We start from the raw sequence: 25615 nt of genomic DNA on the forward strand, positions 1-25615 counted from the left end.
ATGTGACAGCACACAATAGCAGGAAGAAATCAACACAAAAAGACGCACACACACGAGTTACTACACAGATTCTTCTTCTTCTTCTTCTTCTTCTTCTTCTTCTTCTTCTTCTTCTTCTTCTTCTTCTTCTTCTTCTTCTTCTTCTTCTTCTTCTTCTTCTTCTTCTTCTTCTTCTTCTTCTTCTTCTTCTTCTTCTTCTTCTTCTCTTCTTCTTCTTCTTCTTCTTCTTCTTCTTCTCTTCTCTTCTTCTTCTTATTCTTCTTCTCTTCTTCTTATCTTATATTTATTGTCAAAACAGTTTCTTATCTGCACACACGCTGCTACAATAATTCACACAAACATTTCCTATTTCTCTGCCTTAGGCCAGTCAATGTGTTTGTGTGTGTGGTGTGTGTGTGTGTGTGTGTGTGGTGTGTGTGTGTGTGTGTGTGTGTGTGTGTGTGTGTGTGTGTGTGTGTGTACATGTGTGTAGGGGGGCAGGGTGTGAAGGGTGTGGTTGTCATGGCAACTCCACTCAGACTTCCTTCCCAGTTGTATCTAAGCGTACAGCAATTCCTCTCCATGTCTGTCTGTCTTCCTCCCCGTCCGTCTGTACAGTGTGTACACTACAGTACCTCTCTCTTAACAAACCCCTTCTTATTGTGTGTGTGTGTGTGTGTGTGTGTCTGTGTGTGTGTCAAATCATGCATTGGTTGTTGTAGATGACAACCAGCCGCCAGCTAAAATGATTTCACGCAGCTGTTCTCCTGCAGAGACAAACAGATATTCTATAAAACATAAAAACACTTGATGCCTCTTTGGGCCATGAAAGCCCCAAACTGGCACCGTCCGCACCCTTATGCAAGGATGGTGCACGGACTACACAACATGTATAGCTTTCCAGATGGTCACTGACTAACTGAACATGCACCAAATATTAAAAAAATTAATTCCTCTTGTTCTGAAAAAGACTATTCCTACTTAGCTGTTTTGGCTAATGAAGCCGAGTCCGATCAACGTAGAACGCCCCCATGACATACGTCGTATTAGCTTTTATTTTGGGCATGCATCGCTACCCCAGCCTTGCAATTTGTCAGGTAGTTGGTTTGTGCACAACACACAGAGCTGAACGTAAACAGGCAGCAGGTTGAGCGTTGCAAACGGCGATTGAGACGCATATTCTGAATGTATCCGCTGCAAACATGAACAAAGAATGCACATACAACACTAATTTAATTGCGATACTCTTCGTGTGTTAATCGTACACGTTGAGTCTCGACCAACACGTGCATGGTGTGCGGGACGAGCGGCAGGAGACCCCCTGCTGAGCTGGTTTAAATAGTTGTCGTGGCCATCGCTGTGTGGTGTAGTGGCATTGCTCTTTACTCCCCTGAAACTTAATAAACTTATTATATTTAGTAGAAATGCACTAATTTCTTCCGACATAAGCGCAGGGCACGATGAGTAACAATAGCTGTTGCTTGATTTGTCACATTGTTAACTAATGAATAGATTACTGAATCAATAAGTGCTAACAACGCTAAGTCACAGACAAATTAATGTGAAAGTAATCTGTTACAGTGTAGGTTCATTTATGCGTTCATTAGTGAGAGCTAATTCATAGTCGACCATAATGGATTATATTTTCTATACATTAGCTGTTCTTGTTGAGCTGAGCCGAGTTTATCTTTAATAAGTATAATATGTTTAATTATAGTGTACTTTCCTACTCTGTGTGTGTGTCTGACAGGGAGTGGGTGTGTGAGAGCAGCTGCAGTCGGGTACACTATCAACTCTTATTAGATCACGCTCTTCTCACACACACACACACACACACACACACACACACACACACACACACACACACACACACACACACACACACACACACACACACACACACACTCAACAGAAATACTGGTACTGGTTGATACTGGTAATCAACAACCATTTTGATAACTGCTTAATGTTTCAGCCATGTATCGAAGAGAAAAGTTGGTTCCAGCTTCACAAACGGGAGGTTTTCCTGCTTTAATCCTTTTTATACTGTTGGAAATTGAATGTCTTTAGGTTTTGGACTGTTCACAGGACAAAACAAGCATTTTTTCTGGCATATTGAACTATTTCCTTAGCTTTTCTAAGATAAAAAGGTTCATCTTCACTGAGATCACACAAGAGACAAGACAAAGGAGCGGGAGGGTACACTAGTACAACAGAATATAATACAATAAAGGTTTTTCAGCTCTGGATTACATTTGTGTTGTGTGTGCGTGTGTGAGTGTGTTTGTGTGTGTGTATCCGGTTGTGAGGCTGGATACAGGAAGCCTGACTCTTTCCCTCTGACCTTCCTCCCTCTATTTATAAGCATTCTCTCTCTCTCTCTCTCAAAAACGTGTCAGTTTTACCCTCTCAATTGTCTGTGCCCTTATTCACTGATTTTAATCTTCATGACTATATCATATAGTGTACAGTAAGTATTTCATCCTGTAGTTTACTGTTTTTATCCGTTTGTATGTCAATCAAACTACTGGCAATTCAATTTAACAGACAGATAGTTATTGTTTTGTGTTCCAGCTTCTGTCTCGTGCCACATGAAGATCACATTTATGGTTTTTGGTCCAGACATGTAACTGTGAATACTCCTTAACTTTTCATCGAGCGCATCAGGACAATTCAATGTGTAGAATACTGTGTTTTATGATGAAATACCTGCAGAGGTACTGATCAGTGCTAATTATTATCAAAGCTTAGCATGCTAACAAGCTAACCTACGAGGGTGAACATTGTACCTGCATGTGAAAGGGGTAATAATTGAGATTTTTACACAAATACTGCACGATGTTGCTCGTAGTGATGAACCCACAGAACTATCACCGGAGCATGAAAGAGAGTTCCTGCTCATCATTTAGCGGTCAGCTCGCACCTCACTGTTTTCATTCACTCTCACAGCTCACAGGGTGTCGTTTTCAGCCGCAGGAGGCACATTTTTCCAGCTAAAAAGCTCTAAAACCTCAGTGAACACGACCTTGTCAGCACACAGACACAGTTAGAGTAGCTGGTGAGCACATTGGAGCATTTACATGTAAAGAGCCAGAAGTTAAAAGAGAGTGACTATTGGAATGCGACTAATGACCATGCTGCTACTGAAGATAAGCAACGCTTCGCTATCAAGTTCTTATTATGTTGACAACTTGTTTCCTCGGCCCCTAGGTGGCCAAAATGTGTTATTGTAGGTTTAACATTGACATTGTTAGCATGGTGACGCTAGCTTTGAGTCTCACATAGTCTGTAGCGTGGCTGCAGACTCTCGATCCTGTTCATACATTATGTTATAGTGTGTGAACTCTAGACTCAAAACCCTGCTCAGAATTAGTGTGTAGGAATTGGTACTCAGACCACGTCTCTGCCTTCCTCTCACTTCTGCTTCCCATCTGCTTCCCTGGCATGACAGGACAAAACCGTGCAGAAATCCACTGAGTAATCATTTCACTATCATTAAATGGCAAGAAACGTATCTGTGAACATTTCTATGTCTCTGGAGGACTTTAGCAACGACCATGTGTGGACATGTGATGCTGTCCTTCACTCACAAGGTGAAGGTCTGGATGTGTGTGTGTGTGTGTGTGTGCCTGCCCTTCACTTCACTTCTCCATTGGCCTACATTAGTTCTCCTCTGGGGGTGGATGAGGAGGAGAGAAAGAAAGGGTGAGAGGAGGGAAAGTCAGATTGGAGAGGAAGGGAGGAGAGTGTGAAATAGAGAGAGAGAGAGGACAAGAGGACACATGAAGAGAGAGGAAAAGAGATAACTGTGAGAAGAGAGAGAGAGGGGGAGTGAAGGAGAGCATCTGTAGGCGGTCTTGGCTTTGCCCAAAGGCCTTGGCTTCTCTCCTCCTCCTCCTCCTCCTCATCATCATCTCTCCTTCACACTCTCTCCTTAACCTCATCCTCCTCTCTGCTCACATCTTCATCCCTCCATCCACCCACTGTTTTCACTCACTCACTCGCACGCTTGGTTCATATTCAGATCACATTCTGAAAGTATTCAATGAAGCAGCAGCTCCATGAGAGGCGTTGGCCAACAGACCAATCAATAGGATGACATGTGCCTCGATACTGATGATAACATTTGGGTGTTAATTATGCTCCTTGCTAAATGTATAATGCAGCAACACATGCTGTAGTTTGTAATCCAGCGGTTTGCAGACGATAACAACAAGAAGAAGAGAAAGACATCTTAAATCAATATCAACTAATCACTTCCGTCATTTAGGAAAGCTGCAAACCGATACACGTGAGCATAAGAATCTTTTTAAGAGACTAAGTACGTAAATATTGTTGTTATAGTTAAAGACAGTGGTTTCCAACGTCTCTTAGAAATGATGTATTTATAGAACTAAATTGTTTTCCCAGTTATGTTTGGCGACAAATGTAAATGGAGTCATCCCACACTGGAGTCATACGGAGGTGACGCATCAATATTTTAACCTTAAATCAACTAAATGTCCTAATTTTCCTCATTATTAACATTTAGAAATGTAATAATATGCGTCATTTCTAGGAGACGGGGTTATCCCTAAAAGACATTTATGAAGTGTATACTTTTTCTAATGTTTTTGTAGTCTTTTGACTTTTTGATATATTATTTTTGGGCATTTAATGTCTTTATTTGAACGTGATAGTGGAGAGACATGTGGTATGCACCCCCATCACACACATTTTGCATCTTCAGGCCCCTAAAAAGTATTTAAATAAGAATATTTTGCATCTTTTAATTGAACTGGCTGATAAATGTAAAGACTTAAGACATGGCTGAACATACCAGGAACATATGAATTAATATTATATAAAAAGTAATAGTATTTATTAACATTAATCACGTTTGATTTTCTTCTTTATGAAATATCTAAATATTAACTAATAAAAAAGCTTTATTCAAATAAACAAACATTTTTCTTCTTCATGATTTAACCACTGTATATTTCACTGCCACTCTTCTTCTCTCTCTTTTTGTCGAGCAGAGTCAGCAGAGTATCTTTTCCAAACCTCCCACTCAGAAAACCCACTCTGTTTCTATAAGTAGAAGAAAGGGAGGACGAGAGTGAGAGAACTGCTTATTGTCTGTGAACGGACTATGAACAGTCATAGTGGAGTGTCAACGCAACATCATGCACGTGCACACACATGCACGTGCACACTCGCACACAGAGTGACCTCCGGTACTAGCCAGTGAGGTCATGTGACAGGGGGAGCCTCAAAAAGGGTTCAAGCTTTACCGACATTCATGCCCCAAAGAAGAGCCACAAAGAGTGACACGTCCTTTCCAGAGGCATGATTTAAAACACGGCTAATATTAAAGTGGAGACGCGTTTATAATTAGCTGCATGTTGTACCTGCTTCACTAAAGCGTCAACAACAAGACAGGGATGTAACAGAAAGGTAGTGTTCCAGTTTGTCAATGCCAGCGCCCATGGGAGACATTAGGGCCTGAATAAACATCCTGCACTCTCTAAATGAACAGTCAATAACACACACACACACACACACACAGAGAGAGACACACACACACTCTCTCCAGGTGAAAGAGAGATTGATTTCACATAACACAAAACAAAAAGAACAATTTCATCACACACACTACTTCGTTCAGCGATCACAACTCTTCAAACACCACAACAGGATTTCTCGCTCGTGATTCATTTTGCATTTTCGTGCCAAGCGTTCCTGAAAAGAGTGTATCGGGACGATAGATAGTTTGCTTTGATGACTTTAGACGCACGAAAGGTGTGTTCAGAATAAATGTGATGCAAACTTTAGGCAGCACAGACACATACAGAGTCAATGGTGAGACACAAATAGATGCAAATGGAGGAAAAAGACACGTCCAATCTGTGTCTGACTTCATGGAGACAGGATCACAGAGAACAGGTCCGGGGGAAAGGAAGAAACTATTAGAGTTCATGGGAAGTTTTGATTATTGATCAATCTGCCGGTCTATAACATGTCAGAAAATAGTGAAAAATGTCAATTCTAGTTTCTCAAAGTCTAAGCTGGTGTCTTTAAATGTCTTGTGTTGTCCATCCAAAACCCAAAGATATTTAGTTTAATAGAGAAAAGCTCAGCGGAGAGAGGTGGAGGTGGAGGAACTACATCAGAATGAGTCAGCACTGAAACCTGCTGAACTCACTTGCTCGTGGAATATTACACCGGTTGCTCCGTGATCCAGGACATCTTGACAAACGATACTGGATCAGGCCTCTCATCAAAAGCGTACTTAGGTTAAGTACAAAAGTATTACCATCAAAATATACTTACAACACAAAAGTAAAAGTTACTTGTGAATACAGAGTGGTCCCATTTCAGAATATAATATAATCTGGATTATAATTATAGATGCATTGAATGTGTAACAATCATTTTAATGTTGCAGCTTTAGAGGTGGAGGCTCAGATTAATAATTTACGTTATATACGCTAGATAGCTTTACCTGTAACATCGTACATACATATACACATATATATATATATATATATATACTATATATTATAGTATATATATATATATATATTATATATACTAGATATAACCATATATATAACATAGCATATATATATACACTATATATATACAGTAATATAATATACATATATACTATATAATATACATATATATATATATATTATATATCTTATATGTAATTATCATATCTCTCTCTCCCCTTCATATATATATCCTCTCCTCTATATCTCTCTCTCTATCCTCTCAGAGACAGAGAGAGAGAGACAAGAGAGAGAGAGAGGGAGAGGATGAGAGAGGGAGAGAGAGAGAGAGAGACAGAGCGAGGACATAGAGAGAGAGAGACAGAGAGAGCAAGAGAGAGGAGAGAGAGACAGAGAGAGAGAGACAGAGAGACAGAGAGAGAGAGAGAGAGCGAGGACAGAGAGAGAGAGAGAGAGAACGAGAAGAGAGCCATACAGAGAGAGAGAGAGAGAGAGAGAGAGAGAGACAGGAGAGGGATAGAGATAGAGAACAGAGAGATGAGAGACAGAGACGAGAGACAAGAGAGAGCGAGCAGAGGAGAGAGAGACAGAGAGAGATACAGAGAGAGAGAGACAAGAGAGAGAGAGAGAAGAGAGAGAGAGAGGACAGCGATAGAGAGAGACAAGAGAGAGAGGAGAGAGATGAGAGAGAAAGAGAGAAGAGAGAGAGAGAGAGAGAGAGAGAGAGGAGAGATAGAGAGAGAGAGAGAGAGCGAGAGAAGAGAGATAGAGAACAGAGAGAGAGAACAGAGACAAGAGAGAGACAGCGATAGACAGAGAGAGACAGAGAGAGACGGAGGACAGAGAAGGGAGACAGAGAGCTAGAGAGAGATACACAGAAGAGATAGAGAGAGAGAAGAAGATAGATAGAGAGAGACACAGTATAGAGACACATAGAGAGAGAAATAACAGACAGAAGAAGAGATAGACACATATATAGAACAGATAGACACAGAGATATAGACAGACACAGACGTAGAGAGAGACACAGATATAGATAAATGACAATACAGAGAGAGATAGACATACAGATAGAGAGATATAGATAACATATAATAGAGACACATAGAATATAGAACACAGGAGATATACACACATAGAGAGAACACCACATATAGGAGATATAGGGATAGAGTAGAGATTAGCGAGGCGACTATATATTATATATATATAGAGATAGATATATCTATATATATGCGCGACCATAGAGTATCTATAGATATATATATAGATATATATATATATCTATATATATATATCTAATATATATATAGATATATATATATATATATATATATATACATATATTGTGTGTATATATAAATATATATATATTATATATATATATATATATATATACTGTGTGTGTATATATATATATATTCTACATCACAATTAGCGAATGTCATGAACCACAGCCAGAACATAGGATTGATACTACCTTCTCCTCACCCTCTCACACATCTTCCTCTGACACCTACATAATTACACAGTGTGCGTGTGTGTGTGTGTGTGCGTGTGAGGAGAGCATGTAATGTGGGGGAGGCATCAGATCCGCGCTGTGCATCTGTATCTGACCTTTGCTGCTTAGAATAGACACACACACAAAAGAGAAGCGGAGAAAGAAAAGAGAGGAAAAGATAAAAGGGTAAAAGACAGAAGCTGCAAACGTGGATTTAAAAGAGAAAGAATCTAAACCTTAACTTATGTACAGTATAAATAGAGAAAGTGAGAGAAGCCAGGTGTACAAGTGTGCTGTCTCACTAACCTCAGGCTACAGCTGCCTAATAAAATTAATTATTTACTAATGACTCTCATCTAACCTGAGCAATTAGTGCACACACACACACACACACACACACACACACACACACACACACACACAAGGATGCTGTCTCACTAATTGTAGCGTGTCTCTGCAGCTGAGAACTGCTAGGTGTGTGTGTGTGTGTGTGTGTGTGTGTGTGTGTGTGCGTGTATTTTGATTGAGTCAGGGACAAAATGAAAAACAGCTAAAGAAACGCTTAATTGGAGAGAAAAACTTAAAAACAAAGATATTATTTAAGTATAGAGTTGCGTTATAATGTTTGTATTTATGTGCAAGAATGGGCATGTGTGTGTGTGTGTGTCTGTGTGTGTGTGAGAGCTTTGAGTTTGAGTGGGGACTCATCTTTCTGAGAGCTGAGAGATGATCAGTGCTCGGTAATCCTACCTACATAGACATACACAAACGAACACACACACACACACACACACACACACACACACACACACACACACACACACACGAGACACTTCCTAAAGCCCAGGGTTAATCCATGCAGCACATATATGATAACAATCACAGCAGTGTATACGTGTGTTTGTGTAGCTACAGAAGTAATAAAGTCTATAAATAGGGAGGGATGCAGATGTACAGTAATTGGTAGACAAACAGAAAGAGAGAAAGAACCCAGAGTGTGTCCACGCCATCACCATAGGAAAACAAATTGAAAACCAAAATCAAAACCAGACAGGATCAAAACCAAATCTCTCCTTTGTGGCTGCGGCGCTGGAGGAGCAGCTGGCTGTGAGGCTCCAACAAATTAGTCAGCGCAACCATTTGGCATCAGAGCCTCAGATCTCCGTCTCATCCAGCAAAAACCTTTGAAATACATTTTAAAAAGACGATTACATCCGACAATAAAGCAAAGAGAATAAACTCTAAAAATAAAATGCCCCTTTGTCAGTCCTTTAGCTGAGGAACCCATCCGGCAGAGAAGCTCAGAATAAGAAGACAAATTACAGGATCAGAGGTCAAAGACGTGAAGTTAAAAGATGACTCGTCTACCTCGACAAATACAAATACATTTATAGTGTACCTTTTCAGAATCAAGCTACAGAACTCATTATATTGCAGAACAAAGCAAAGCTTTACTGAGTATTTAACTTATTTTATAAAAGGTATGATATCACAGAGAGCGTAGTTTCTCACATGTATTAAACATTATAATTAAACATGAGAGGATTATGTTCATTATCAATTCATCTGTTGAAAAGTTTGTGCATTTCAATGTTATTGTTCTGTATGTACACGTCATGCAATTAAAGCCAAGCTGAAGGTGATAAAATAAGAGCACGACAGAGTTGCAGTGATGGAGTCAGTGTCGCCTCAGCGGTCGACTCCACAGGTTCATCGTCGGCTCACGGCGACACAGATGGGCTTGCTGGAAGTGAGAGAGGAGGTGCTACTTCCAAAAGGTGGAGTCAGCGATTCTAATCCAGGACACTCACCAGATATCTGTTCCCGGTGAAGGATAGTTCCTTCTGTATGTGCGCAAAGAAACAAAACTCAGCCCTGGCTCTGTAAATGGTAACGATTGGTTGGGAGCCACACGACACTATTCTAACCAATCAGCAACAGGGAGCGTTCATGCACAGGACAGGGGAAAGACTATGAACGTATACAGAACCCTAACCCTACGATGAACCTGCTCCCTGTTACAACCTTCATCCAATAACAAAAGTGATTCAAAGAGATAACTATGCAGCTTCACCGTCGTCCACACAACCAGCGATCCAGCCAGGCAACTAAGGACCTCCAGCCGGAGACTCTCTCACTAGCAGGTCGTAATCCAGTCCTTTCACTCACTCAGTCAATTAGCTGTTCAATCAATCATTCAGCCTGCTGTCCATCCAAACACACGTTTACACCCACTGTGTGTGTGTGTCCAGCGTCGTCCTGTCTCGCTTTAGTACTTCTCAATAATGAATGTTAAACACAGAAAAACAAGTCTAATCAGTATAACCTTTTAAAACTACTTAACGGCTCAAAGCAAGACCTCTACTTTTATAAAGTCATGTACATACAGTATCAAGTTAATGTCTCCCAGCAGGTACAGCAGCTCTGACATGGATATCACATCTATGAGCTCTGTGCTGTCATCCTCTTAAGAGCTGTGTGATGGAAACAATCCGTTTTCTCTGGGAGAAATGACTCAAGCGCTCTCCTATTAACACACCTTATTAAAGGCTGCAGTAAAGTAAAGAACACAAAATCATTATTTTCTTTCTAGTATATACACGTGTGAGGAAAAATGTGTATATATATATATATATATATATATATATATATATATATATATATATATATATATATATATATATATATATATATATATATATATATATATATATATATGACCCAATTAGTAAAACCGTGTTCATCCTCAGCTGCTCCTCGTACGTGTGCACCTGAATGTAGCATCAAAGCTAGTTTAGTTGAGCATCCTGATGCAGATCCACACGAGTCCATACTGTACGTTGTTTTTTGGTTATGAATCATATTCAGCAAAACATCTAATCATCAAGTCATAAATTATTGTGTGAACGCTGCTGATGTGAATTTCCAAACAAGCTGTAAAAACAAATTAGAGAAGTGATTGAGCGCCATCAACAACGACCCAGCGCCTTTATGGTCCTGTGATGTGGCTCGTGATGAGGAATCAGAAAGAAATGTAGGATAACAATAAGCACTGATTGTATTTTCAGGTCATTTTCTGCAGCTGGAAAAGAGACTTTTGTTCCTCTGTAGTGTTTACTGTCAGACAGGCCGGGAAACAACACAGTAAGTGCAATCAGTGAGAAGTTACAACTTTAACGTCAGGTGTGAAATCATTTGGCAAACATAAAACAAACATTTATGATAATACCCACATTTTTTTGAGGTGTCAATTCAAACACCAGAAGTAGAAAGCTAACTTTAGGCTACAAACGAAAGCTGGCGTGTTCGGTAGGATGACGTTTAGTCCTCTCATTTTGCGACCGGCTTTTTTAATTCACAAGTGGGGTTTTTACTGACATCTCTTAAGCTTGTGTTAACCACAGACAAACAAAAACGTGTTGACTTTGAGACGAGGGAACCAGAACTCCTTGGTTTTAGGACTCGTCCCTGCAGCACTCTATTATAGTGCATTACTTTCCGTAGGTACGAGTGCAAACAGTGAAGGAGAACTGCAGACACCTCCTTTCACAATCACACAACAAGTGTTTGATGGAGAAGGAAGTAATTGACTAATCTTCAGCACGTCGAGGTTTCTCTTCAACAAGGTTCCTCTTCTTCTCTATTACACCAGGAAGATCCACTTCTCTTTTCTCTTCTGTTTCGCCTTTCACCTGCATTTTCTTTTTTAAGCTTAATTTCCAAGCAGGAAAAGCCTCTTACAGCCAGCCAGACGACTAATAAGGAGCGGCTCCTGACTGCCAAGCCCCCATAATGCTTCAGCACACTGCATTATGGGCAAAATAACCCCCAACACACACACACACACACACACACACACACACACACACACACACTCGCTCGTACTCTCAGACACTCCTGAAAAGGCTAGGAAAGTAGAGAGAGAGAGCCGAAATCTCACTCCTGCTCCTAAAACAGACATCATCATTCCTCTTCTTCTTAGCAGAAAATGATTGATATGCATAAGCATACACAAACACACCACCAGCCAACTGGAACAGCGTTAGTCAGAGAAGCTGGGGAGGGATGTACTAACACCTCTGTCTGTCTAGAATACTGCGTGTATAGAAAGATCAGAACATCCTAATGAATAACACAGGCTTTACACTCACACTCACACTCACACACACATTATTCAACAGGTTTGACTGAGCCAGGAAGAGATCCGCTCCCCTCAGTATCAGAGCGTCCGTCCTTTACAAACTGCTTGTATTCAGTTTGACCTCACCTTCACTCCATCCAGAACAAGAACTATAGAGTAAAGTGTATCAAATGTGTTTTGAATCATGTACCCTGACAAAGGAAAAATGCCCCTAACACTGTATAGACCCGTCGGATTATCGGTGGATTTATTGTAATCGTATAACATTGTACAATTAAACTTATTTAATAACCACTTGTATGACCTCTGGTATCTTTGACAGTAAAACATTTAACAGTCTACAGCCAAGTAAACCTAAAAGAAACACAAGAGCAGTCTAATACAATGGAAAGCTATGACTGGAATTAACAAGACCCTTGATAAAAGAAGCTTTACAAAGCTACACACTAATGGTTTAAAAATGCATCTTTTGGCTCGTTATGTCTTTTAAATTATCTATACATCCATACAGCTTACTCTCCTCCTCCTAATGGGAAAAGAGTATCATAAATATGCATGTGTATCTGTTCATCCATCCTGAGGACGAGATGAGAGAGGGGAAATTGTGTCAGTGAGCCTTGTATTTCATCAACAATTGGTGCTCTGATCGTCCGCTTAAAAATTAATGGCCGTCTTTAAGCTGCCCAGACTCTGAGCCAAGCGTTCCACTGAATTTAACACAGACTGAGTTATAGAACCGACTCATGCACGGGTTGTATGAAGCATAAGGGAGAAGGATAGTACTGAGTGTACTGGGGTTTTCAGGTGAAAGCTCTCATTCCTTATTGGTTTTATTGGTTAAATCCACTTTAGCTAATGGGAGAAAGGAGATAGAGGAGAGCAGTTTAATCTTCTATATTATTACAGAAGGACTTAATCATTCACAGACTCAGAGACTTTTCAAATATCTCGTGTTCTCAGCCATGATCTTTCCCGGGGTCAACATGTGTTGACTGGTACTGTATATGATAGGAACTTCAAACTGCCTTCAAACTAGAGTTGTGCAAGCCACTGGGAGTTTTAAAACTCTATTATCTGATGTTTTACACAATTCTTCTAACTGTTTTTAATTCCTTGTTATCGTGTTGTTCTTGTTTTGGGGTTTGTGTTCTTGTGAATGTTGTTCTCAGATCTCTCTCGTAAAAGAGAACTTAATCTCAACGAGAATACCGGACAAAAAAAAGATTAAATAGCCTACTGATGTTAAACTCTTTGAAACCTATGCCACCTTCACAGTGGCCGATTGGATATTTAACCATTCAAAACGGCATAAACGTCCATCTCCCTTCGTTGTTTTGCAATTTGAAGTGCAAAGATAGCCCTTACCGATGTCTTACAATGAAGACTCTGGGAACATAGCACTCTGGGAACATAGCACTCTGGGAACATAGCACTCTGGGAACATAGCACTCTGGGAACATAGCACTCTGGGAACATAGCACTCTGGGAACATAAGACTCTGGGAACATAGGACTCTGGGAACATAGGACTCTGGGAACATAGCACTCTGGGAACATAGCACTCTGGGAACATAGCACTCTGGGAACATAGCACTCTGGGAACATAGCACTCTGGGAACATAGCACTCTGGGAACATAAGACTCTGGGAACATAGGACTCTGGGAACATAGGACTCTGGGAACATAGGACTCTGGGAACATAGGACTCTGGGAACATAGCACTCTGGGAACATAGCACTCTGGGAACATAGGACTCTGGGAACATAGCACTCTGGGAACATAGGACTCTGGGAACATAGGACTCTGGGAACATAGGACTCTGGGAACATAGCACTCTGGGAACATAGCACTCTGGGAACATAGGACTCTGGGAACATAGCACTCTGGGAACATAGCACTCTGGGAACATAGGACTCTGGGAACATAGCACTCTGGGAACATAGCACTCTGGAACATAGCACTCTGGGAACATAGGACTCTGGGAACATAGGACTCTGGGAACATAGCACTCTGGGAACATAGGACTCTGGGAACATAGCACTCTGGGAACATAGCACTGGGAACATAGCACTCTGGGAACATAAGACTCTGGGAACATAGCACTCTGGAACATAGCACTCTGGGAACATAAGACTCTGGGAACATAGCACTCTGGGAACATAGGACTCTGGGAACATAGCACTCTGGGAACATAGCACTTGGGAAACATAGCACTCTGGAAATAGCACTCTGGGAACATAGCACTCTGGGAACATAGCACTCTGGGAACATAGCACTTGGGAACATAAGACTCTGGGAACATAGGACTCGGGAACATAGGACTCTGGGAACATAGCACTCTGGGAACATAGCACTTCGGGAACATAGGACTCTGGGAACATAGGACTCTGGGGAATAAGCACTCTGGGAACATAGGACTCTGGGAACATAGCACTCTGGGAACATAGCACTCTGGGAACATAAGACTCTGGGAACATAAGACTCTGGGAACATAGCACTCTGGGAACATAGGACTCTGGGAACATAGGACTCTGGGAACATAGGACTCTGGGAACATAGCACTCTGGGAACATAGCACTCTGGGAACATAGCACTCTGGGAACATAGCACTCTGGGAACATAGGACTCTGGGAACATAGGACTCTGGGAACATAGCACTCTGGGAACATAGGACTCTGGGAACATAGCACTCTGGGAACATAGGACTCTGGGAACATAGCACTCTGGGAACATAGCACTCTGGGAACATAGCACTCTGGGAACATAAGACTCTGGGAACATAGCACTCTGGGAACATAGGACTCTGGGAACATAGCACTCTGGGAACATAGCACTCTGGGAACATAGGACTCTGGGAACATAGGACTCTGGGAACATAGCACTCTGGGAACATAAGACTCTGGGAACATAGCACTCTGGGATGAAATGTTTAAGTGCATAATTGCTGTAAATTTCTGATTCATACTAACATGCATACAAAAACGAAAAAACCTGATGATCATATGCGAGTACTCCCTGTGATGAACTAAATGTGTTGAATGTTGTTCCCTGTTGTGTATAATGAGTAGTTTTTTCTGCGTTGGCCTTCTAAACTTAATTTCCCCTGGGGGAAGCCAGTGCTATTGTACTGCACTGTGATGCATTGCTCGGTTAGACAATTACTATAAGCAGCATGGCATTACAGAGGTTACTAAATCTGAAATATCTATTTCCTTTAGGCTGTTGACTCGTGTGCGTTGTTTATATGAAAGAAGTAAAGATCACAAGGTTAAAAATGCATGAATGCCTTTAAGAGTCTTAAGGTAAGTATGCGTATGAAATCTGATAAAGGCTCAGCTCAATCATGGCTCTCTACTGAACTACTTTCAAGTGCTGAGCTTCATTTGAAATAAAATAAAATATTCAAATGTTGTTATACAGCAACTCAATTAAAAGTATCGGCCATAGAGACCGAACACTTGAGGAATATTTTCTGGTAGCTTTTCAAGTTAAAAACAAATCTGTGACCTTAAATACTTTATTATAACGCCTGAAGACTTGGAAGTCAAACAAGTAATCAGTTTTATTTTTAGAGCTGGTTACATGTTATTGCTCCACTTGATGTATCCGTTCTCTGTTGGGTAATACAGTAATCGTTTTATAATGCGTCAGCGCCAATCTGTCGCTATTCCTCCTTTTTTCTTGAGTCGTGACACACCTTTGACTCGAACATTTCTCCCCATCTTTTCCATCCCTCCCTCTACTTCTTGTATTTTGTCCTAATTGAAGGCTGGAAAGAGAGTTTGATATTCTGGCAGCATCAGACGATGAAAGGCCTTTGATCACTGTTTACCCCTGCAGGTGGTAATCAGCGGTAGCAACATGAGATACATTTATATCTTTCTTCCCTGTCCCTACTGTATATTGTCCCACAGCCGAAGAGGACATGAAACCCAAAGTATATTGGACTGTGGTATGACAAGAGCTTATTGTGATCTGTTGTTTGTGAAGCAGGCTGTAAATAGTGGAGGGATAATGTTACGACATCCTGTCTTGTGGCCGTTTGTTTCTGCACCATTTCTCACAAAGGCGGTGGTGAAATCTCACCACATGATAAGCTGGTTGACGAAACAAAGTATTTGTTTCTTTGTAATTTTCCCTCTTGGGCAAACAGGTCATGGTAGCATGTTTACCCAGCAGCGTCATGGTCAGGGGAAGATGGCTAGTCTTCATGTAGTCATTAAAAGCCCCTGTTCAGCTGTAACATCATTTGTGGTTCTGCATGGTCCAAATGTGTATCTTGAGAGTGATGACTTTTCAAAGGAGAAGCCAGGGGGAGTGTTTGACAGTGGGATGAATACATCTGCGTGTAGACAGACAAAGAAACAAAGATAGGAAACAACAGCTCAGCACGCTTTATAGTTAATCCATGTTCTACTAGACTGCTATGAGAAGTCACAGGAGAATCATGTACGGGATCATAAGTGTCAGCGGAACTTTTTTAACTCAGTATTTTGTATTTGAGGAGATGCACAAAGCCAGGCTTCATTGTTTTTCTTATTTATTAATGGAATCGTACTTTTATCATATCGTCATGCAATTATTATTAATATATTATTGCAGATTTAAATATTTCATCACATTGATGCAAAATTCATGTAAATATATTAAAATAAAATGTCCATAAAATCAGTCCTGACGCAGGAGATCCATTAAGACCCATGTAGATTTCAAATTGATTAGTCGAGCGACGATTCTGATGATTGATTAATCGTTTAAATTGGCAGAAAATGCTGTTTTCATCTTCTCAATATGAAGATTTCAGGCTTTTCTTTGTTGTATATCATAATAAAGTGAATATGTTTTGGTCTTGGACTGACAAAACAACACAAATACACAAGATATCACTTTGGACATTTTTCATTTAATAGACCAAATCGATTAATCTTGGAAATAATCAGCAGATTAAATCGACAATGAAAATAATCGTCGTTGCAGCGATAGAAACGTTGGAGGTTTATAGTATTAGATGACCACCTATCTTGACAGCTGGATAGTCCAAAAATGTACAAATGACCTGCTGACCAGCGCCTGGAAAAACAACTTCCTGACTCACTAACTCACTTACAGATTGAGTGTCCAGCTGGTCGTCTGACTAGCTAATTGAAGTAATGTCTTACAGACTAACTGGCGTGCTGACTAACTGGTCGGCATGACACACAAAGCGACTGTCTTTGTGACTGTCATGAAAGCAGACGGGTGAGACGTCTAAGAATAGATAAAAAAGGAGGGACAGTATTCTGGTAACACACACACACACACACACACACACACACACACACACACACACACACACACACACACACACACACACACACACACACACACACACACACACACACACACACACACAAAGTGTGACGAATGCCTGGCAGATAAGTTATACGTGCCTTACGCCGCCATAAACACTTAATACCACAAAAGCGCGCGCACACACACTGCCTTTGATGTACAACGCCATCATTTCTCAGCTCTTTCATATCGCCACATATGGTAATTCACTTCTTGGCGCTGGCCACTTCAAAGCTATGTAAACTACCTTCTTTCAAACCATCTTCTGACCGGCTAATGCCATTTCCTCCACACGGCTGATCCCATGAAGAGGAAAATGTACAGATTATACATAGCTTTATCCAATAAGTTCCAAAGGTCAAAACAGCACCGAGACCTGGCATGTAAGTGTGTGTCTCTACATGAGAAGTGCATTTATTTGACATAAATTGCCAGAATGCAATCATCCAGTCCATACAATTAACATGCTGTGTAGGATTAAATAATAAAGCCAGTAGTTTATTTCCACTGTACGCCAGAGATCAGTCCATCTCTCGAAGGGTGAAACAAAACTCCATTAAAAATAAGTGAGGGTGCGCTTCTTCATTAACAGTCATTAACAATGTTATTTTCGTATTTCACTAAAATACATGAACAATAATACCAAACAATGGCTGGATTTAGTTATTTTGAGCAAAAATATTCTCTTTCCAAACTAAATAATCCAACTGGGGATTTCCAATGAAGCCGTTTACAGAACATGAGCACTGAATAACAGAACTGGGAAAAGTTACAAAGCAGAAGGTGACATAGGTGGAAAGTATTCTGCCAATGTGTCCGGTCACAGTCATGCAGATTTACTCATATGTTGATCATGTCAATTTTAATCAAATAAATATAGAGAGTATCACAGAGCTTCTTCCTAAAATAACGTGGGCTGAGCTACATATTAAAAGCAGCACTTTTAAGTGATTATCTGACTCCAGTTTGGAAGTAAAATAAATAGTTTGACATTTTTGGGAAATGTTCAATAGAGCATTGTCGTCATTGTGAGGTTACCAGGCAACCAAATAAATAGTCCAGCGCAGAAACTGCCTGTAAATCCACAACCACAGCCACAAACCACTGATTAAACAAATAAAGCGTGTCAATTAGTGGGCTTCAGAGGTGTTGTTTTTTATCTCCGGGCAGAGCCAAGCTAGCTGTTTCCCAGTGTTTCCAATGCTAAGCTAAGTTTACTGTTTGTTGGCTGTAGCTTCATATCAGTTGTTTTGAGGAGTAGTTTACTGCTCGACACATTCAAACGGGTGCGACATCTTAAACAACAGCTTTAAGAGCAACCTGGCGAATGTTGCACCTTCAGATGCTTTCGTTTTCTATCATACAGACAGAACTAAATTGAATATCTAAAGCGTAGCTAACAGCATCCCCACATGTCCAATAGGAACCTTTTATCTTTTGGGAACATTCATATTTCACTGGATTTGAATATTTCAGTCCGTGTTCATTGCAATAAACTGAAAGATTTGAGTGCATCTGCAGCTGCATTTCGACCAGCGCACCTCTAAACATCCTAAATGTCTCACTTATCTCTAAAATGTACGTTGAATAAATAATAGAACATCATGCTGAAATTCTGCAGCACATATAATGACGGTCAGATGATCAGCCTCCAGATTACACAAATTAGTCATGCACAATTTACCAAATACATCCCTTCACCAGTTGTTGTTTTGACTGAGGCAACAGATTTATCAGAACAAACTACTCCTGCTGTTATAAAATTGGACAGGGTGAACCAGCTGCGGCACTCCCCATGATGCACAATCTCCTGGAAACCTCACTTAACCCAAGGCGGTTTACCCCGGGGAAAACACCCAGAGGAAGAGAGACTCTATAAATGATGGCACAATAAAAGACTCTCCTTCCCTTGCTAATGTAATTGCCTTACAGTACATGTAGCTCAAGTGGGTGTTTCAAATGACTATGAATCTTTTCTTCTTTTTTTTAAATGAACCGGACAAATTATCATCTGTCAAATAGGATTATACTGTACCAATCCCTTTTTTAATTGAGATGAATTTCCTTCCCAAATGGCCAGTTGATTCTGTTTTAATGTGTTTACATGATGCTTATTTAATCTGATTCAGACGGTAATTACTGGTAAATAAAAAGGCTTCATGCAAAGCTAATATGAACCCTTCTTTATGAACGTTTAATTCAAATTATCTATTAAATATAATATAGATGTTTTGCCATGTTTCTCTAATTAAGGTTAATGCATGAAGATGGAGAGTGAAAACAAGCCAGGCCCTTATATGCCCTTATCGCTGAATGAGTCCTAAATCAATTCAAAGTCAATTTTAGAGACACAAACTGTTGCTTTACTTTGCCACAGTTCCCCAAATAAATCAACAATATACAAACAAGTCAATCAGACACAAACAAGTTTAAATGATTGATTTGACCTCTGAATGTAGATCATTTTGGTTGACACAAAGACACAATTGACAGGCAGACAAATAGATGCCACACATTCCTGACAGTGACATTTGACAACTAAAACAGCTGCGTGTGTGTGTGTGTGTGTGTGTGTGTGTGTGTGTGTGTGTGTTCTCTGGCTAGTTTTCACTATCAACAGCAGCTGCCAGTCGCACCGGGGTGTCAGGCTGCTGCTGGCATTCACACACACACATACACACACACTCATAAATACACACACATTGCCCAAAAAATCAATACTCCCCCTCCCCCCTCTTCACATGCTCCAACACAACATGGCTACAACAACACCAAAGGAAAGGCGCACACACACACACACACACACACACACACACACACACACACACACACACACACACACACACACACACATTCACACACAATCAGTTGCATATTGCCAGATTGTTTTGATCCATCACTGACATCAGCTATGTGCTGCTGCTACTGCTGCTGCTGCTGCTGCTGCTGGTGCTGATGTGTATCAATGCCATGTTGATGCTGTTAACAACATGACCATAACGTGGCTAGCTCGACAAGCTACCAGTACATGTGAGAGAATTTATCTTCCAAAATTAGCAACCTCTAATATAATCCCGTATTCTCTTTGTGTCCTGACCTGTGATTGTGTTTAGAAGCTTTAGCTAGCATAAATTAAAGCTTAATATGAAATAAACATGAGGGCTGGCAACATTCATAACAGACAAATACAAGCACCAACATGACCAGTATCCTGTCCCAGCATCACCCCCCAGCTGCCCCACTCACCGATACGAGGTCTGTTTTCTGAACGCCAGTCCTCTTAATTTCTCCTCCAGTGTCTCCTGCTCCATGTCGGGCAGACTGCTGAACGTATCGCTGCAGCAGCCCACTCCGGCTTCCTCTGAGCCGGCTCCGGACTCCGAGTCACCCCCGTCGGCTCCCAGAGAGGCCAAGCGCCCGCTGAAACCCCCCGCCTTTGGACCGGTTCGATTCTTAGCTTGGGGGTCCATGCTGGTCGGTCCTTGCTGTCTCGCCCCCCGCTCTGGACCCCCCTCTCTCCCGGCTTGTGAGGGGACACAGGTGCCGGTGGGGGAGAGGAGGATTGAACGGTTTTTGGGGGGAGTAAATACGACACCGTTATCGTTTAGGATCAGCTTGACCGTTGTGATTTTTGACCGTTAACCGCCTTTAATATACTGCAGCCAGGCACGGTCGGCAGCACGCGCGGCCGCCTGGACAACAGACCGAACTGCACTCACGAGCCCCAAACCAACTGGGCGCGAGCTACGACAAGCTAGCAATGTAAGACCGGACGTGAGGCGCCTTAACCTTCAAAATAAAAGCGTTCTTAAAAAAAAATGTGTTCTGGTTAAAAGAGTTGTGACTGAAAATAATTATTCCCATGACATAAAAGCAGCTTAATTTTACTATTATAACATATACTTTTTTTAAATCCATTTGTTAGAATATATTGTTAATATATTTGTTTCACTATACTGTTTATGATTGTATATGTTTTCTTTTACAGTGTAATTTCCTACCATAAAAAGGTGATTTAATAAGTCTAAAATCAATCATAAAGCATTTTCCATGATGTCAAGATGGTAGACTCTAAAGTTAAAACATTTAATATACTGTATAAATGCAGAACCTGTTTTTATGGATGAACAAATTCAACCCTGAACTTTGCAATTAACTGGCAGAGTTGTGTAATGTTGTCATTGAGGTCCCAAGTGGTGTCCAACAAATAATAGAATAGAATAGTGATCTTTATTTTCATTATACTGCATACAAGACATAATGTGCAATAATGCCCATACAAGACATAATGTGCAATAATGAGCTATTATGTATAATATCATGGACATAAATAATCAGTAGACATTTTGGATTTGCACCTTATATATATTTTATATTTATATTTACTGGGATAAATAAAGCTAATATTTAAAATACTTTTATTTTAGAATATATGACCGGAAGTTGGGTATTTGTGTGCCATGACAGCTTTTGAAAACTGCGAAAGAGCGAGCTGCTGTGAGGGCGGCGACAATTAACACGTTCAGTGTGTGCGGACTGTAACTGCAGCATCCACCCATCCATCTATAAGATTATCCTTCTGTCTGTCTGTCCATCCATCTGGCCCATGGGATGAGCAGCGTGGCATTGTGGGATATTCCCTCTCCTCCTCCTTTCTGCAGCATCATCACTCAGAAAGTAGGGCAGAGGGTGAGCATACACACACTAATCACACACAGACACACACACACACACACACACACGCACACACACACAGATAGGCCATATGCTGCGTTCATGGACTGTGTGTGTGTGTGTGTGTGTGTGTGTGTGTGTGTGTGTGTCATGATGATGATGATGATATTCTCACGTTACCTTTCATTATGTTATCTCTTTCTTTGCAGCAGTAGGTCTTCCTGTCAAACATCAGGACACATCTGTCCTCCCTTCTGTTTCGCTCCACTGCACTGGGCAGATTTACAAAGTCATCGCTGACCTGAGCTGAACTGATTGACCTTTTCTGCCGACGAGCATCTGTCTGCAATCTCTGTAATTCTCAACCATAAATAATTTATCCAAACACACCGGTTGGACATGAAATGCAGTCATTATAGTTGTCATAACATAACGTCGTGACTAAACATCATGGTCACAACATAGTTTTGACTTCGAAACACATTTTTCACTTAGTATAATATAATGTTAACTAAATAAATCAACTTTTTTAACTCATTTTGACTTAATAAGTCGACTTTTTTACTTAATAAGTCAACATTCAGTCTTCAAATCACATCATTTTGACTTGAACATATAGAATTTTTGATTTAGCATTTCACAAATTTGACTTAAAAGCTAATTACTGTGACTTCATGTATTTAGTTTCTTTTCCTGTGTGCTTCCATTTTTAGAAAAACAAAAGTCTAGAAATCAAACAATGTAGAAACTTTCTCTGTGAGCCCGGATGAAAGGATCATTTATAATTAACAAGTTGTGTTCCTGAGAAACTCCTGCAACCCTGTGAAATCAGGCCTCAGCTCCTTGATCTCTCAAACCGATGTTTCATCACACAGTTTAGAGTCTGCTGTGTGTTCGTATTGATTTTATGACAAACGTGACGCACCATAGCTGGAGCGCTAATGGAATTTATTGCTGCTGTGTTACTATGAGACTGTTATGAAGCTGTGGGACTGCGTTTTGTCTTGGATCTGTCGCACGACTAATTATGAGGCGCTGCTGCTGATCTATTTCAGGATCCTTGTCATGATGGAGGAGATAGCGGCTCCTCTACAGCCCGTGTGTTAACCCTGAGACCCCTGAGCTTTGAGGCTGGGAACTATTATCATCCACTGAGGTAAGCATTGCATTGTGGGCAGTATTTTGTTTGTACTTAAAGGAATAATTCCCCCACAAAATCATCATTTGTGTATCGATTATTAATCCTGTTTAACCCCGAATTCATGAATAAAACTTTGTTTTGCTTGCATGCCTAAACGATGAACGAAGAATCAAAAAACATAATGTAACCGATTTACAAATGATCATTTTGGGGGTGAAATATTCCATGAATGTAAAAAACTACAATTATTTATAACAACTGTTTAAATCTTCATATTTTAAATAACTATAACACTCTTTGGAGACAAGTCAAAGAGTCTACAGGCTGTACGTAAACACAGCAGCTAGATGCTAACATCAGAATGCTCACATGCTAACATCAGAATGCTAACATGCTCACATGCTAACATCAGAATGCTAACATGCTCACATACTAACATCAGAATACTAACATGCTCACATGCTAACATCAGAATGCTAACATGCTCACATACTAACATCAGAATACTAACATGCTCACATGCTAACATCAGAATGCTAACATGCTAACATGTCGTTTACCATGTTCAGCAACATGTTGGCATGCTAACATTAGCTTATTAGCAATAAACACAAACAATATATAATATATACAATCTTTTACTTTAAGTACAAATGTACCATCACCGTTGTATTCGCATTATATTACTTGCACGTCTAATGGCAGCATCCTTGAGTATCATTGTACTCTTCACATTATCCCCGGCTTGTTTTTCTTTCTCCTCTCATGTCAAGAATTCACCATAAACAGACGACACACAGCATTGTGCTATTGCAAAATATGCTTTTACTAAGGAAAATACTATATTCATTTGAAAGCACAAAGACAGGAGTGGCTTTACACAGAAACATGGAAATGAAATTGGATTTGGAAGAAAACAAAGCTCCACTCTTGCTGCTAGTTTCAGTCTAAACTAGAAGAGAATGTCCCACAAGATTTTCAAAATAAAATTCAAAATGTTGTGTTTCCTTTCAATAATACCTCTTTGACAATCTAGCCACTGATTGATCTAAAAAGCTTAAAATATGAGACCAAGATATACAAATATTGTTTTCTAGTCTCTAAACTGGACTGGGATCTATTTCTGTTTAATTCATCCTCAGTTTGTAAATGACAAGTTCTTATGTTTATGGGCTTAATTAACTTCAGTTGACAGTTCGTATTTACAACATGGATGCGCAGAAAGTGAACAGGGTGTAACACACATGAAAAAACATGTTTCAATAAAGCTCAGAAATGTAAAAACCCATCCATAATACACATGAAATGAACAATAAGGACTTTTTAAAGCCACGATCTGTAATTAACAGATCAAACTGTGAAGCTACGTTCATAATGTATCAACAGCATCGCATCTAAAACAGACTCAAGAGTGGATTATGGATTGGTTTAGAAACTACAGATCCCAGAAACAGACTTGCTTATTTATTAACAACTTATATTTACAAAAATAGACTTTTTTTTCATTTCTGGGAGGAAAGATTTTTTTGGCAAATGCTGAGAGGAAGCTGACAGTCAAAGTGTTTAAAGCAAAAGCATCGCAGGACTTAAGGCCAAAAGAAGTTTGTGCAGAAAGTTCATCCTGTGGTTCCAGCACACATTTTTATAAAGGAATAGTTCAACATTTTGGGACAGAAAAGCTCAATTCTGGGATTTACACACACACCTCGTCGTAGAAACAGCTTCTCCAACGTTTTCTTTGCTATAAAACATCCCAAATATGAGGTTTAACTTGTCTTTAAATGAGCGCTGGAACCCCCGAGCTAATGTTTGAAGTGTCAGCTGAAGAAAAAATATATAACAATATATAAAAGAGTACAATAAAATAAAAAAACAATACAATATGAACACAAACAAGTATCAAAAGGGGGCGTACGCCTCGCTGGAATGGAATAAAAACATGGAATATTAAAAGAACTACGAAGAGCAATAACTTTATGAAAAACAAAGGTTTCTATAAATACAAAGGGCCTCCGTCAGTGTCCTGTAAAAAGCCTCACGTCATATTTTAATATACTTTCCACTGGAATAAATGCCACGCTGCATTATTCACTATTTGAACGTCAATTAAGACAACTGATAAGTTGACTCATGTAAAAATTATTCAGTGCATTTTTACTTCAGAAATTAAGGCAACCAGTGCTTCTTTGTTATTATAGTTATAATTATTATAATTATTATTATTATTATTATTAACATTATTAATCATTACTATTACAGTGTATCTGATTAAGCAGAGATGGAACAATCAGCAGTGGGAACTACTGTATGAGGTTTGCTCCAGGACACTGAACCATGCTCTACAGGGGGAGG

The 25615-nt window shown here is 40.1% G+C and overlaps 2 protein-coding genes across 7 annotated transcripts in view; both read right to left on the minus strand.

Annotated features, from left to right (window-relative positions):
* The window catches only part of dgki (diacylglycerol kinase, iota), a 64677-nt gene extending 43510 nt beyond the window's left edge, over nucleotides 1-21167 (minus strand). For all 6 annotated transcript variants that reach the window (XM_029461545.1, XM_029461550.1, XM_029461546.1 and 3 more), the window contains exon 1: nucleotides 20695-21167. In XM_029461545.1, the coding sequence (XP_029317405.1) occupies nucleotides 20695-20918 (224 nt within the window). In that variant the 5' untranslated portion in view covers nucleotides 20919-21167. The remainder of the gene's footprint in view (nucleotides 1-20694) is intronic.
* Nucleotides 21168-24063: 2896 nt separating this feature from the next.
* The window catches only part of creb3l2 (cAMP responsive element binding protein 3-like 2), a 21851-nt gene continuing 20299 nt past the window's right edge, over nucleotides 24064-25615 (minus strand). The window contains 1 exon segment of the mRNA XM_029462412.1: nucleotides 24064-25615. This exon segment is cut by the window's right edge and continues 138 nt beyond it. The gene's annotated coding sequence lies outside the window, so the exon portion shown is untranslated.

The sequence above is a fragment of the Cottoperca gobio genome, chromosome 23 (genome assembly GCF_900634415.1).
Source record: "Cottoperca gobio chromosome 23, fCotGob3.1, whole genome shotgun sequence".
NCBI classification, from domain to species: domain Eukaryota; kingdom Metazoa; phylum Chordata; class Actinopteri; order Perciformes; family Bovichtidae; genus Cottoperca; species Cottoperca gobio.